General features: G+C 37.3%; 1 protein-coding gene across 3 annotated transcripts in view; it reads right to left on the reverse strand.

The window, feature by feature from the left end:
* The window catches only part of FSTL5 (follistatin like 5), a 677,763-nt gene that overhangs the window by 621,410 nt on the left and 40,232 nt on the right, over window positions 1-16,121 (reverse strand). For all 3 annotated transcript variants that reach the window (XM_027116858.1, XM_027116857.1, XM_027116856.1), the window contains exon 2: window positions 1,148-1,289. In XM_027116858.1, the coding sequence (XP_026972659.1) occupies window positions 1,148-1,273 (126 nt within the window). In that variant the 5' untranslated portion in view covers window positions 1,274-1,289. The remainder of the gene's footprint in view (window positions 1-1,147; window positions 1,290-16,121) is intronic.

Here is a 16,121-nt window from a genome sequence, read left to right on the forward strand (position 1 = left end):
TTTTCTCTTTTATTCCTATCAAATTTATCCTGCATGTTATACCCTAGCCTATTGATATATTTAATAAATATATGCATTCAGAAAAATACTTTAACATTCTAAGAATTTTTATTTCTCATCTATAGAATGAAAATAGATATGTCTTTATCAGTTTGTTTTGAAGATTAAATAAAATAATAAATTTAACAGCTTAGCCTAGTGTCTGGCACATAAAAATCCCAGAAAAGTTTAGCAATTTTATCAAAATACAATAATGTGATGAAAGAATTTCAGCAAAAATAAATGCCACTAGCATGTATTGAATGTAACGGAGGAAATCAATATAGTTATGTTTATTTCAAGTGTTATTTTAAAAGACAAGTAAATTAAGAAATTTAAAAATACATGTTCTTTTCAAAATCATCATTTTTGTCTTTTTTCAGTTCTCTAGGAAAACCAAAATGTATTGTAAACTTATTTGATTGAATAAAATGTTGCTTTAGTATCTTATTTGCAGTATCATGATCTGTTATTAAAATAAAAGCACTAGCTTAATTTACTGTAAGTATATAATCTATATAATTTATAGAATTCCTAAATGTCAACTTATTTTTTTCTTGAAAATATTTAACATAAATAAATGAAGTATTTTCTCAACATTAGACAACACAAAATTATGATTTTTGATGAACTTAAAATGTCTAATGATTTTTATAAAAACAAAAACTTTGCCAAACTATATATCTCTAGATGGCAGACATCCTTTTCTCTTTATCTTTATGAGAAATTCAAGAACATAACAGTATTGTTTTATTTTGAAAAGTTCTAAACTTAAAATTAATATCAAAATAATAGAAAGCATCTGGGTGATTAGGTCTTAACATATTTACTGATCTTTATAAATCCTTTACTATTACTTCACGTGAACTTTTAATGACATATTTTTAAACTCGCCCATCTCTATAATTTGTGAAAAAGTATTTAATTCCCAAAGTGGTAAGCTTCCAAAAGTACTACCACTTCATGTTTTAAAATGTGATTTTTATGTAAATTATATTCTGAAAGCATATTCTGAAGTAAGTGCTCCTAAGTGAGTAGTAAACCAGACAACCAATAGTTTAGTTCATAACCGCTAGACACTAGGAGCAAGTCCAGGTGGGTACTGTACCTTGTGTCGCAATCTTATTAGAGGCTGATAAGATTTAAGGCCATATCCTGCTTCTTTGGTTGGCCTTCCTTCTGACTCCAGAAAAATGAATCCAAGAATCAAAACAGCTGACCAGCACTTAAACATCCTTATTGCTTTTCACCTGTGAAAATTAACATTGCAAATAATCAGAAATACATTCTATATTGAATAAATGTATCAAGAAATATTCAATAGCAAATAGAAATCTTAATAGATCTAATCAAAACCTGGCAGCAGTCGCCAACTGAATCCATAATAGGTAAGCATTTCTGAATAAAGATTATTATCTTCTTGATCATAACAAATATTGTTTGTTTTACTCATACAGCTTTACACAACACTGAATAAGTAGAAATTTAGGGGCCAATAAAAATGTACTGAGGAACAATTAATAAACACATGTCGAAAGAAAAATTTTTAAAAAGAAAGTAAACATTAAACAATGATAAATTTTCTAAGCATCCATACAGAATACAATTATCAACATATTTTTAAATCTCAAACTCCTCTTGGAGTGTATTTGATGAATAATGCTTAATAAAACTATAGCTATTATAATTTACTGGTAAATATTGGTGAGAGGTTGATAAGATAGTCTTCTACGGTAAGTACTTAATAAACTGAGGTACAACAGAAATTATACAGATAGGTTATATCGAGTTATGAACGCATTTTACCAGTAGCACCTAAGAGGACGTTTCCTAGAAAATTGCTTTTTAAGTGCTTTAAACTAAAAGTCCTTTGGCTCTTTCCACAGCTCTATATTCTTGGCTATAGCAGAGAAATTGTAAAATTGCATAAATTTATCACCATATAAACTCTCTAAGCCCTCTTCCAAACAAACAAATCTATGCTTTGACCTCAACTATATTCCACTTTACCACTTTCACATCTTTGTCACTATTGTGACCATAGGAGGAGCTTTTTCTCTTCCTGTCTAATCCAATCTGGTCATCTGCCTTGAGAAACTTAGCCAACTGATTAACCCTGCTATTTAGTGTATTTAAACTCTGTCTCTAAATGATTTTCTTCCACCTTTAAATGTGCTGAAATCATCCATGTTTTAAGATAATTTCTCTTCTCCTCTCCTTCTGAATTTTTGGAAGGAATTGTATATCTCATTCTATCCATTTTCTGACCAATCATGATTCTATCCTCATCACTCTATCAAAATAACATTTCTTTTTTTCAAAAAATGGTCACTGTACTTGATGTCTATGACATCCATCTCTTCTGTGTCTACAGAGTTTGTAAAATCGTCTTCTCAGTCCTCTTGCAAGTCATCCTACTCCTTTATTTTGCCATTAAATATTACTTAATCCCATTAGCCATGTATGCTACTCCATTCACTCAGCCAGACATTCAACATAGTCTATGGTTTTAATTATATGTAGTGCTTCTCATTCAATCTCCAGATTGGTATGATTAGCCTGCTTAACAGCTCTGCCTTCATGTTTCAAAAGTAACTCCTCATAGTATACACATCCCTACATAAAGCCATGCTTTTGCAGACTTTCATTCATCCCTTTACTCAAGCCAGAAACAAAGGAGACATTTTTTGACATCTTAGTCTCCCTTACTCTCCATATTAAACCCATCTCTAAGTTCTATTAGTTCTACCTTCATGTATGTATATATATCTCTCAAACATCAGTTCCTTTCCAAATCTACAGCCACAACCCTAGTTCAAGCTGTAGGTACCACTTCTCCCTTCAAATGCTCCAATCCCATCCTTCCTCGCCTTCCACACTTATGCACCTTCAATCCCTTCTCCACACAACAGCCTGATCAATCATGTTGAATCTAAACATCATGATGTTATTGCCTTTGCTAGTAACTTTGGAATATACACATATATCCTTAAGATGAAAAACAAAACCACTGGTTCTTACAAGTTCCTACAGCATCTAGGCTCTGCATGTCTTACTCTTCTTTAAATAACTGTTCTCCAGCCTGACTAATTTCGTGCAGTTATTTGAACTTCCATTCCTACTATGAGGCTTTTGTGTACTATTTTCTCCAATTGAAATACAATTATTTTCCCATTTATCACCCAAAGACCATCACACATCAAAAATGTCCCTTAGAATCCTTCCCCATAATACGAAGCCTGAGTTACATTTCTTAGTTACTCTGCTCATAGATCAGTATTCTTTCATTTCAGAGCATCTCTTTGTAATTATACAACATTAACATGATTACTTTAAAATGTACTCACAAGACTATATATCTGTCTCCTTCAAACTTCGAGGTTGCTGGAATCTGTTTTGTTTTGTTTTGTTTCCCCACCATTATATCATCTGGACCTACCAAATTGCCTTTCACCTACTGGACATACAGTGAATGAATGCATAAATGAATGTCATCTTGCATGCAAGGGAAACAAGAAAGAGCGTGTTTTCCTGCATTCTGACAATTCTGAATGCAATTCCCATTTCCACTACTGTTACAAAACATCTGAAAACTAACCTGAGAAAACTAAATATTTTCATTTTCAATCCTTCCTTCTGCTGTCATTTTGACATATAGTCTAATCCTTCTTCCAGAGGTAAATATTTGTTTATAAGACAACTGGATGGAATATTTCAAATTCAAGATAGAGACCGAGAATAAAGCGAACAGTGCAGGTGAAGGCGTATTTTTTCAGAGCTCTGAATACTATGTTCCTTCTGTTGTGAAGCAGGAGAAGGAGGAAAGAGGCATGGCAACAATCCTGTAGCATTATGATTCTGGGTGAAGGTGAGGTCATAAATTTCCTAAAAGTGCTCACTTAAGGGTTTGTCTTTCTCCACCCTCCTTCTTTTCCCCGCCTAACCTCCCTCTAATTCCCTTTTGTGTGTGTGTGTGTGTGTGTGTGTGTGTGTGTGTGTGTGTGTGTGTGTGTGTGTATATATATATACACACACACACACAAAAAAAAAGATACATATATATATATCCCACACGGAAAAGAGTTCATCTACTATAAAATACAGAACAAATGAACAGTTAATTAGGTGAATAAAAATCTCATAAATTTTGGGTGAGTGAACTTCTACACATTGATAATTAGATCAACAATCTGCTGAAATATATTTTCTGCCAAAAGGTAACAGGATAGGAATATCTACTTTAAGAAATTTCATTAGTTGAGAAAAATAAGTCAGTGTGTAAATCTTTGGTGTAGTATTGATATATGCAACCTATTTATACTATTTTAATCTACTTTTCTGATACTCTTAACTGTGACTCATTTTTTCTTCAGTGGTAGTCTTATGATTTTCAAGTCTAAAATTTCTTAAAAATACCAAGTTATACAAAAATAAGAATGTTTTATCTTATCAAAAGCTGTCATACATCTGAAGTGGTTTACTTGGTATTATGGATAAAGTAAAGAAGATTTAATATTAAAAGTCAGATAACATTTTTTTAGGAGATCTCTGATTTCTATTGCAGATAGACATTTGAGCTCAGCAGTGGAGAGTTAGACAAAGACTAGTTTCCGTGTTTATCTTCTGTGAATGGTACCTCATAAGATTTTCTCCATTGAAATATCACTAAGGAAAATACTTGAATTCAATTATATAGTAATCAAATGGCAACCTAAACATAAAGAAAGAAGGCTCTTCTCAAAGGATACTCAGAAAACAATTATTAGCTTCTTACTTCTAGAATCCAAAAGCGTTATTATTGCATTTTTAAAAGTTCACTTGTCCACAGAAGCTGTTCTGGAAATTTTAAATCAGCAATAATTGATCCCCTGATATACTGACTCATGAGCTCACTTTCTCGGTATATAACCTCTGACAACCTGTTAGGTTTTCATAATTAATTGGCAGTTTGTTGACAGCTCGGTAAGAACACTGCAAAGCATGTGACAAAAACAAACCAGCTGGAGCAGATGGTGTGATAATGATCCTATGACATTTCCTTCTAACCTCAACATTTATATGGAAGCATCAGAAAACAACCTATTAACTTAGAGAAAACAAAATGCATGTTACCTAAAAGGTATCTGCCTAATACAGGTAACAAAGTTGGACTTAAAAATGGTAACGGGGAAAGCTTGTTTTGGGAGGAGCTTCAAGATGGCCGAAGAGTGAGACGCGGAGACCACCTTCCTCCCCACAGATACACCAGAAATACATCTACACGTGGAACAACTCCTACAGAACACCTACTGAATGCTGGCAGAAGACCTCAGACCTCCCAACAGGCAAGAAACTCCCCACGTACCTGGGTAGGGCAAAAGAAAAAACAGAGACAAAAGGATAGGGACGGGACCTGCACCAGTGGGAGGGAGCCGTGAAGGAGGAAACGTTTCCACACAGTAGGAGCCCCTTCACTGGTGGAGACGGGGGAGGGAGGGGGGAAGCTTCGGAGCCACGGAAGAGAGCACAACAACGCGTGCGGAGGACAAAACACAGAGATTCCCACACAGAGAATCGGGCCGACCGGCACTCACCAGCCTGAGAGGCTTGTCTGCTCACCCGCCGGGGCGGGCGGGGCTGGGAGCTGAGGCTCGGGCTTCGGTCGGAGCGCAGGGAGAGGACTGGGGTTGGCAGCGTGAACACGGCCTGAGGGGGGCTAGTGCGCCACAGCTAGCCTGGAGGGAGTCCGGGAAAGAGTCTGGAGCTGCCGAAAAGGCAAGACTTTTTCTTGCCTCTTTGTTTCCTGGTGCGCGAGGAGAGAGGATTCAGAGCGCTGTTTAAAGGAGCTCCAGAGACGGGCGCGAGCCGCGGCTAAAAGCGCGGACCCCAGAGACGGGCATGAGACGCCGCTGCTGCTGCTGCCGCCACCAAGAAGCCTGTGTGCGAGCACAGGTCACTGTCCACACCCCCCTTCCGGGGAGCCTGTGCAGCCCGCCACTGCCACGGCCCCGTGATCCAAGAACAACTTCCCCGGGAGAACGCACAGCGCGCCTCGGGCTGCGGCAACGTCACGCCGCCTCTGACGCTGCAGGCCCGCCCCGCCTCCGTACCCCTCCCTCCCCCCCCCCCCCCCCCCCCCCCCCACCCGGCCTGAGTGAGCCGAGCAGGAGAAGCAGCGGCTCCTTTAACCCTGTCCTGTCTGAGCGAAGAACAGACGCCCTCCGGCGACCTACCCACAGAGGCGGGTCCAAATTCAAAGCTGAACCCCGGGAGCTTTACGAACAAAGAACAGAAAGGGAAATCTCTCCCAGAAGACTCACGAGCAGCAGATTAAATCTCCACAGTCAAAGTGATGTACCGTGCATCTATGGAATACCTGAATAGACAATGAATCATCCCAAATTGAGGAGGTGGACTTTCGGAGCAAAGATATATATTTTTTGTCCCCTTGTTCTCTTTTTGTGAGTGTGTATGTATATGCTTCTGTGTGTAATTTTGTCTGTATAGCTTTGCTTTCACCATTTGTCCTAGGGTTCTGTCTGTCCGTTTTTTGTTTTTTTTTTGTTCAATTACTTAAACTTTTTTTTTCTTAATAACTATTTTTTTATTTTAATAACTATTTTATTTTACTTTATTTTATTTTATCTTCTTCTTTCTTTCTTTCTTTTTTTCTCCCTTTTATTCTGAGCTGTGTGGAGGATGGGCTCTTGGTGCTCCAACCAGGCATCAGGGCTGTGCCTCTGAGGTGGGAGAGCCAAGTTCAGGACACTGGTCCACAAGAGACCTCTCAGCTCCACGTAATATCAAACGGCGAAAATCCCCCAGAGATCTCCATCTCAACGCCAAGACCCAGCTTCACTCAACGACCAGCAAGCTACAGTGCTGGACACCCTATGCCAAACAACTAGCAAGACAAGAACACAACCCCACCCATTAGCAGAGAGGTTGCCTAAAATCATAATAAGGCCACCAACACCCCAAACCACACCACCAGACGTGGACCTGCCCACCAGAAAAACAAGATCCAGCCTCATCCACCAGAACACAGGCACTAGTTCCCTCCACCAGGAAGCCTACACAACCCACTGAACCAACTTTAGCCACTGGGGACAGACACCAAAAACAACAGGAACTACAAACCTGCAGCCTGCGAAAAGGAGACCCCACACAGTAAGTTAAGCAAAATGAGAAGACAGAGAAACACACAGCAGATGAAGGAGCAAGGCAAAAACCCACCAGACCTAACAAATGAAGAGGAAATAGGCAGTCTACCTGAAAAAGAATTCAGAATAATGACAGTAAAGATGATCCAAAATCTTGGAAATAGAATGGAGAAAATACAAGAAACGTTTAACAAGGACCTAGAAGAACTACAGAGCAAACAAACAGAGATGAACAACACAATAAATGAAATTAAAAATTCTCTAGAAGGGATCAATAGCAGAATAACTGAGGCAGAAGAACGAATAAGTGACCTGGAAGATAAAATGGTGGAAATAAATACTGCAGAGCAGAATAAAGAAAAAAGAATGAAAAGAATTGAGGACAGTCTCAGAGACCTCTGGGACAACATTAAATGCAGCAACATTTGAATTGTAGGGGTCCCAGAAGAAGAAGAGAAAAAGCAAGGGACTGAGAAAATATTTGAAGAGATTACAGTTGAAAACGTCCCTAATATGGGAAAGGAAATAGTTAATCAAGTCCAGGAAGCACAAAAAGTCCCATACAGGATAAATCCAAGGAGAAACATGCCAAGACACATATTAATCAAACTATCAAAAATTAAATACAAAGAGGAAGTATTAAAAACAGCAAGGGAAAAACAAGTAACACATAAGGGAATCCCCATAAGGTTAACAGCTGATCTTTCAGCAGAAACTCTGCAAGCCAGAAGGGAGTGGCAGGACATATTTAAAGTGATGAAAGAGAAAAAGCTACAACCAAGATTACTCTACCCAGCAAGGGTCTCATTCAGATTTGACAGAGAAACTAAAAGCTTTACAGACAAGCAAAAGCTAAGAGAATTCAGCACCACCAAACCAGCTTTACAACAAATGCTAAAGGAACTTCTCTAGCCAGGAAACACAAGAAAAGGAAAAGACCTACATAATAAACCGAAAACAATTAAGAAAATGGTAACAGGAACATACAAACCGATAATTACCTTAAATGTAAATGGATTAAATGCTCCAACCAAAAGACATTCACTGGCTGAATGGATACAAAAGCAAGACCCACATATATGCTGTCTACAACGAGACCCACTTCAGACCTAGGGACACGTACAGACTGAAAGTGAGGGGATGGAAAAAGATATTCTATACAAATGGAAATCAAAAGAAAGCTGGAGTAGCAATTCTCATATCAGACAAAATAGACTTTAAAACAAAGACTACTACAAGAGACAAAGAAGGATACTACATAATGATCAAGGGATCAATCCAAGAAGAAGATATAACAATTGTAAATATTTATGCACCCAACATAGGAGCACCTCAATACATAAGGCAAATACTAACAGCCATAAATGGGGAAATCGACAGTATCACAATCATAGTAGGGGATTTTAACACCCCACTTTCACCAATGGACAGATCATCCAAAATGAAAATAAAAAAGGAAACACAAGCTTTAAATGATACATTAAACAAGATGGACTTAATTTATATTTATGGGACATTCCATCCAAAAACAAGACAATACACATTTTTCTCAAGTGCTCATGGAACATTCTCCAGGATAGATCATATCTCTGGTCACAAATCAAGCCTTGGTGAATTTAAGAAAATTGAAATCGTATCAAGTATCTCTTCTGACCACAACGCTATGAGACTAGATATCAATTACAGGAAAAAAATCTGTAAGAAATACCAACACATGGAGGCTAAACAACACACTACTTAATAACCAAAAGATCACTGAAGTAATCAAAGAAGAAATCAAAAAATACCTAGAAACAAATGACAATGAAAACACAGTGACCCAAAACCTATGGGATACAACAAAAGCAGTCCTAAGAGGGAAGTTTATAGCTGTACAAGCCTACCTTAGGAAACAAGAAACATCTCAAATAAACAACCTAACCTTACACCTAAAGCAATTAGAGAAACAAGAACAAAAAAACCCCAAAGTTAACAGAAGGAAAGAAATCATAAAGAACAGATCAGAAATAAATGAAAAAGAAATGAAGGAAACAATAGCAAAGATCAATAAAACTAAAAGCTGGTTCTTTGAGAAGATAAACAAAATTGATAAACCATTAGCCAGACTTATCAAGAAAAAAAGGGAGAAGACTCAAATCAATAGAATTAGAAATGAAAAACAAGTAACAACTGACACTGCCGAAATACAAAGGATCATGAGAGATTACTACAAGCAACTATATGCCAATAAAATGGACAATCTGGAAGAAACGGACAAATTCTTAGAAATGCACAGCCTTCCGAGACTGAACCAGGAAGAAATAGAAAATATGAACAGACCAATCACAAGCTCTGAAATTGAAACTCTGATTAAAAATCTTCCAACAAACAAAAGCCCAGGACCAGATGGCTTCACAGGCGAATTCTATCAAACATTAAGAGAAGAGCTAACACCTATCCTTCTCAAACTCTTCCAAAATATAGCAGAGGGAGGAACACTCCCAAACTCATTCTGCGAGGCCACCATCACTCTGACATCAAAACCAGACAAAGATGTCACAAGGAAAGAAAACTACAGGCCAATATCACTGATGAACATGATGCAAAAGTCCTCAACAAAATACTAACAAACAGAATCCAACAGCACATTAAAAGGATCATACATCATGATCAAGTGGGGTTTATCCCAAGAATGCAAGGATTCTTCAATATACGCAAATCAAACAACATGATACACCATATTAACAAATTAAAGGAGAAAAACCATATGATCATCTCATGAGATGCAGAGAAAGCTTTCAACAAAATTCAACACCGATTTATGAAAAAAACCCTGCAGAAAGTAGGCATAGAGGGAACTTTCCTCAACATGATAAAGGCCATATATGACAAACCCACAGCCAACATCATCCTCAATGGTGAAAAACTGAAACCATTTCCACCAAGATCAGGAACAAGACAAGGTTACCCACTCTCACCACTATTATTCCACATAGTTTTGGAAGTTTTAGCGACAGCAATCAGAGAAGAAAAAGAAATAAAAGGAATCCAAATTAGAGAAGAAGAAGTAAAGCTGTCACTGTTTGAGGATGACATGATACTAGACATACAAAATCCTAAAGGTGCTACCAGAAAACTACTACAGCTAATCAATGAATTTGGTAAAGTAGCAGGATACAAAATTAATGCACAGAAACCTCTAGCATTCCTATACACTAATTATGAAAAATCTGAAATTGAAATTAAGAAAACACTCCCATTTACCATTGCAACAAAAAGAATAAAATATCTAGGAATAAACCTACCTAAGGAGACAAAAGACCTGTATGCAGAAAATTATAAGACACTGATGAAAGAAATTTAAGGTGATACAAATAGATGGAGAGTTATACCATGTTCTTGGATTGGAAGAATCAACATTGTGAAAATGACTCTACTACCCAAAACAATCTACAGATTCAATGCAACCCCTATCAAACTAACACTGGCATTTTTCACAGAACTAGAACATAAAATTTCACAGTTTGTATGGAAACACAAAAGACCCTGAGTAGCCAAAGCAATCTTGAGAACGAAAAATGGAGCTGGAGGAATCAGGCTCCCTGACTTCAGGCTATACTACAAAGCTACAGTAATCAAGACAATATGTTACTGGCACAAAAACAGAAATATAGATCCAAGGAACAGGATAGAAAGCCCAGAGATAAACCCACACACATATGGTCACCTTATCTTTGATAAAGGACGCAAGAATATACAGTGGAGAAAAGACAGTCTCTTCAATAAGTGGTGCTGGGAAAACTGGACAGCTACATGTAAAAGAATGAAATTAGAACTCTCCATAACACCATACACAAAAATAAACTCAAAATGGATTAAAGACCTAAATATAAGGCCAGACACCATCAAACTCTTAGAGGAAAACATAAGCAGAACACTCTGTGACATAAATCACAGCAAGATCCTTTTTGACCCACCTCGTAGAGAAATGGAAATAAAAGCAAAAATAAATAAATGGGACCTAATGAAACTTAATAGCTTTTGCACAGCAAAGGAAACCATAAACAAGACGAAAAGGGAACCCTCAGAATGGAGAAAATATTTGCAAATGAAACAACTGACAAAGGATAATCTCCAAAACATACAAGCAATTCATGCAGCTCAATATCAAAATAACAAACAACCCAATCCAAAAATGGGCAGAAGACCTAAATAGACATTTCTCCAAAGAAGATATACAGATTGCCAACAAACACATGAAAGAATGCTCAACATCATTAATCATTAGAGAAGTGCAAATCAAAACTACAATGAGATATCATCTCATACCGGTCAGAATGGCCACCATCAAAATATCTACAAACAATAAATGCTGGAGAGGGTGTGGAGAAAAGGGAATTCTTTTGCACTGTTGGTGGGAATGTAAATTGATACAGCCACTATGGAGAACAGTATGGGGGTTCCTTAAAAAACTAAAAATAGAACTACCATACGACCCAGCAATCCCACTGCTGGGCATATACCCTGAGAAAACCATAATTCAAAAAGAGTCATGTACCACAATGTTCATTGCAGCACTGTTTACAATAGCCAGGACATGGCAGCAACCTAAGTGTCCATCAACAGATTAATGGATAAAGATGTGGCACATATATACAATGGAATATTAGCCATAAAAAGGAACGAAACTGAGTTATTTGTAGTGAGGTGGATGGACCTAGAGACTGTCATACAGAGTGAAGTAAGTCAGAAAGAGAAAAACAAATACCGTATGCTGACACATATATATGGAATAAAAAAAAAAAAAGGTCAAAAGAGCCGAGGGGCAAGACGGAAATAAAGATGCAGACCTACTGGAGAATGGACTTAAGGATACGGGGAGGGTGAAGGGTAAGCTGGAACAAAGTGAGAGAGTGGCATGGATATATATACACTACCAAACGTAAAATAGATAGCTAGTGGGAAGCAGCCGCATAGCACAGGGAGATTAGCTCGGTGTTTTGTGACCACCTAGATGGGTGGGAGGGAGGGAGATGCAAGAGGGAAGAAATATGGGGACATATGTATATGTATAACCGTTTCACTTTTTAATTATAAAGCAGAAACTGACACACCATTGTAAAGCAATTATACTCTAGTAAAGGTGTTAAAAAATAAATTAATAAAATACAATAAAAAAAGTTGTAAGGGGGATGGACAGAGGTTTTTTCTCTTTTTCAAAAAATTAGTATTTTTCTCTGAATCAAACTATTTTTTTTTCACCATATGAAATAACTGCTTTTGGCAGCAGGATTTAGAGTACTTACATTATTCAGTAGATTCAAATTTGAGGGATTTTGATTTGTTTCTGCATTCTCTGTAATCTAATGTCTAATCGTTTGGGGAAAAATAATAAGAGTATTAAAGTATTGCCTTAGGAACAAAATGCAGAATTTGATATGGGGAAGGAAACTTTGGTATCATGCCTATGAATGAAATGAATGTTAACGTAAAGCAAATCCCCAACATTAACAAATGTTTTAAAGGAGTCAATTATCCTAAGAGTTTCACCTGGAGTATCCCCACTGCATCTTACTCCACCCTAGAAAACTACCATAGGTCTTTCAAGAAATAGCCCCAGTCACCTCCTTTGTGAAAACTTCCCTGCCAATCTCACATGAACTTGACTGCTCTCTGCTGCAATTTTAATGTATCTCCCTTAGAAGACATTTTACCTTGTACTGTGGTTATCAGTTTAAGAAAGACTATCATCCTCATATAGATTTAGAAGGAAGCACACTGAACTCGTTCTGTCACAATTTAACACGTTCCTTAACTTCCACAGACCTCTCTTTGCTCTGTTCTGGGTGAGGGAGGTGCCTACACGATCACTAGTGCCTTTTTTCCTTTCTGGTATCCTGCAATTCAATGAGATGGAGAAACGGACTTCCAGACTACCTTGTGTCATGCTGTAAAACCTAAGCGAAACCAATGGCCTTACTTGGACCCCATATGTAAAAAGAAATTTATGAGCTTATAAAGTCTAGCACCTGTACCAGATTATTCCTACTGAGTAGATGTATTGATCAGAAGATACAGGGAAGAGCAGGTTTGCAAGAGAAAATTATGGTTTTGTGTGTGTGTGATGCCTTTTGTAGTCCTATTGGAGGTGTTAAATAGGCACTGGGATATTGAACCTGGAGCCTGGCAAAGAGGTATAGGCTGGGCATACCTGTTTGGGGTTGTGAAAATTTATATGTCTTTTACTCTAGGTAGGAAATGGGAAGAAGTTAGAGAGGAGAAAAGGTCCAAAGACTAAGCCCTCAGGCAAGTTTAGTTGAAACAGAAGATTAAGTGCTGCTAGAAGGTGGAGGAAATGAAAAGAGTAAACTGGCAATTTTAGAAAAATGATAGATGGGCATTTTCATTGGAATGGAAGGACTAGAACCCACAGCTCTTATTATCTGACAGCCTGTGTTTTCACCGGTTCGCTTCTGTGTACTCTGTATCCAACCAGAAGTTGTCTCATAAAGACAGGACTTTGTTAACCATTTGTGTGAATCAGAGCAGTGCATGGCACACAGCATAAACTTAATAAATAATTTTGATTGGTTAATTAATAATTAATGGTGATAAGCAATTCATTTGAAATTATAGCTGTACATAAAATGATTCTTAATATTCTTCATGTGGTCAAAAATAGTCATTAAAACTGACTATGAAATTAATCTAGAAGTCAAATTGCATGTACCACAAAAAGCTTTTCTTTTCCCCCTGGATCAAAACCTTTGAGCTTGGCTTTCAATGGGAAGTTCCTCTGAAAAAGCCTCTCTTGTCAAAGACAGACAACCTTTTCATTCTTTGGCTCAAATGAAATTGGAGCGGCCAGCCAGATTCTCCTACATTCCTCAGTCTTGTCTGTTGCAGCAACTGTTTTCATCTCTTGACCCACTTTACCATGACATCCACCACTGTGAACTCTGAGGTTGAGTTTTAATTTGAGATTTCTCTTAGAAGGAAATATTATCCAAAGAACCCAGTTTTGGGGTTTTTTTTTTTTTTTTTTTTGCGGTACGCGGGCCTCTCACTGTTGTGGCCTCTCCTGTTGCAGAGCACAGGCTCCAGACCCGCAGGCTCAGCGGCCATGGCTCACGGGGCCCAGCCGCTCCGCGGCACGTGGGATCTTCCCGGACCGGGGCACGAACCCATGTCCCCTACATCGGCAGGTAGACTCTCAACCACTGCGCCACCAGGGAAGCCCCTGATAGGTATTATTGCTCATATTGAATTAGTATATAAATAAAGGGAAACTTCTCAAGATAAAGTGTCCAAGAATGACTCTGATCAAATTTGACCCATGGTTCTGTTATATAATTCTACTTTTAACACACATAATGTGCAGATATAACGGGGTAGCCTATACGAGAAGTAGCCATAGAGAGAAAAAAAAAAAACTAATTATTCAGACTTCATACTACTGGAAGAGGGAATCCTTCACTTCCATTTGCTTTAGATCAATGTAAATGAAGACTTAAGATAAACAAATGCAGCTATAATGTGAGAGCAGTAGCAATGTGACTTCTGTGTCCAGACTGCATGGGTAAGGGTGGTTCAAATCTATATGGAAACACTAGCAAACATGGAACTTTATTCTTAATCCTATGGTTTATATTGTGAAAGTGTCTAAAACTTTTAAGTGTAATACTCTATGTTGAAAAATTCTAACATGGGCAATACACTTTCTTTAAACATCTGGGATAAGAATAGAATTATAAGTGTTAAATAATGAGAATTCTGACCATTAATTTAATTTCACTCTTTCAAGGAAGGTGGAACTTGTAATGACATCTGAGTCATTAATTCAGATGAACAAAAACTGTAGAGATTCTAATCAATTATACCTTTCAATAGCCAGCTTAATTTGAAGCTGAAAGAAGCTAAATATAGATAAAATATGTTCTTTGCCATTTTAGGACTGCAGTCTAAAATGTACAATAATTTAAGCTTGCACTAGGAGAAAATATTCACACTGAATTCCATTTAATTAAAAAACGTGTGTTACTCTGCTTTAAGCAAATGGAAGTCTCACATTATGAAAAGAATGCTAGGTGGTAAATATTGTTTTCCAAAACCATCTTTGCTTTACAAAACTATTTATACTCAGTTATATTAACTATTCTGGTGCACTAAAAAGAAAACATTTTTTAAATAAGATATTCAAGTACAACACACAACAGATAACAGAACTGAAAAATACAGTAGAGACCTAGTGTAACCACTTCTTTTTATTTGTGATGAATATGAGAACCGGTTAGAATAAGGTTTGTCTATGAGGAAAGTAGAAGTGGGTGGGAATACAGCTGTCCTGATTCCAGGTACACAGGTATTATTTTTTCTAATACTAAAACACACCCGGTAGAATCCATTCACTACAGAAGAAAAGGACACACAGGTATCAATGAGGTTTTGTTTAGAAACGGCATCTCTGTGAACCCCAGCATCCTTGTATTTGCTACTTGCTAGAGTTTCCAGAAGCCAGCTGGTAGGCCACCAGAGTCACCATCTCTAGAGAATCGTGTTGTTTGAATAGAATGTTTGGAAAACCTTTCTCCTGTTCCTTTGTTCTGCACAGTAATCTTCGCTGAACAATAATGTAGTTGTGGTTAAAGTTATACATAGATGGTTACAGCTGTCCTCATATAACTGCAATTACACAGTAGTTTCATATACACAACATATACCATATATATATATATATATATATATATATATACAAACACACACACATATATATACATATATTGTGGTTTATGTAGTTATATAACTGTGTGGATGTCTATAGGTATACATAGGTGGCTATATATAATACAGGATACATAGATTTATAAAGAATGAACTTTGCATCTAGCTGACTTAACCCAGGAAATGTTGTAAATTGTATAACATTACAGTAGGCTGGACTTCCAACTGTATATACCAGCA

The sequence above is a fragment of the Aethalodelphis obliquidens genome, unplaced genomic scaffold (assembly GCF_003676395.1).
Source record: "Aethalodelphis obliquidens isolate GAN/ISIS:26980383/991018 unplaced genomic scaffold, ASM367639v1 scaffold17, whole genome shotgun sequence".
NCBI classification, from domain to species: Eukaryota; Metazoa; Chordata; class Mammalia; order Artiodactyla; family Delphinidae; genus Aethalodelphis; species Aethalodelphis obliquidens.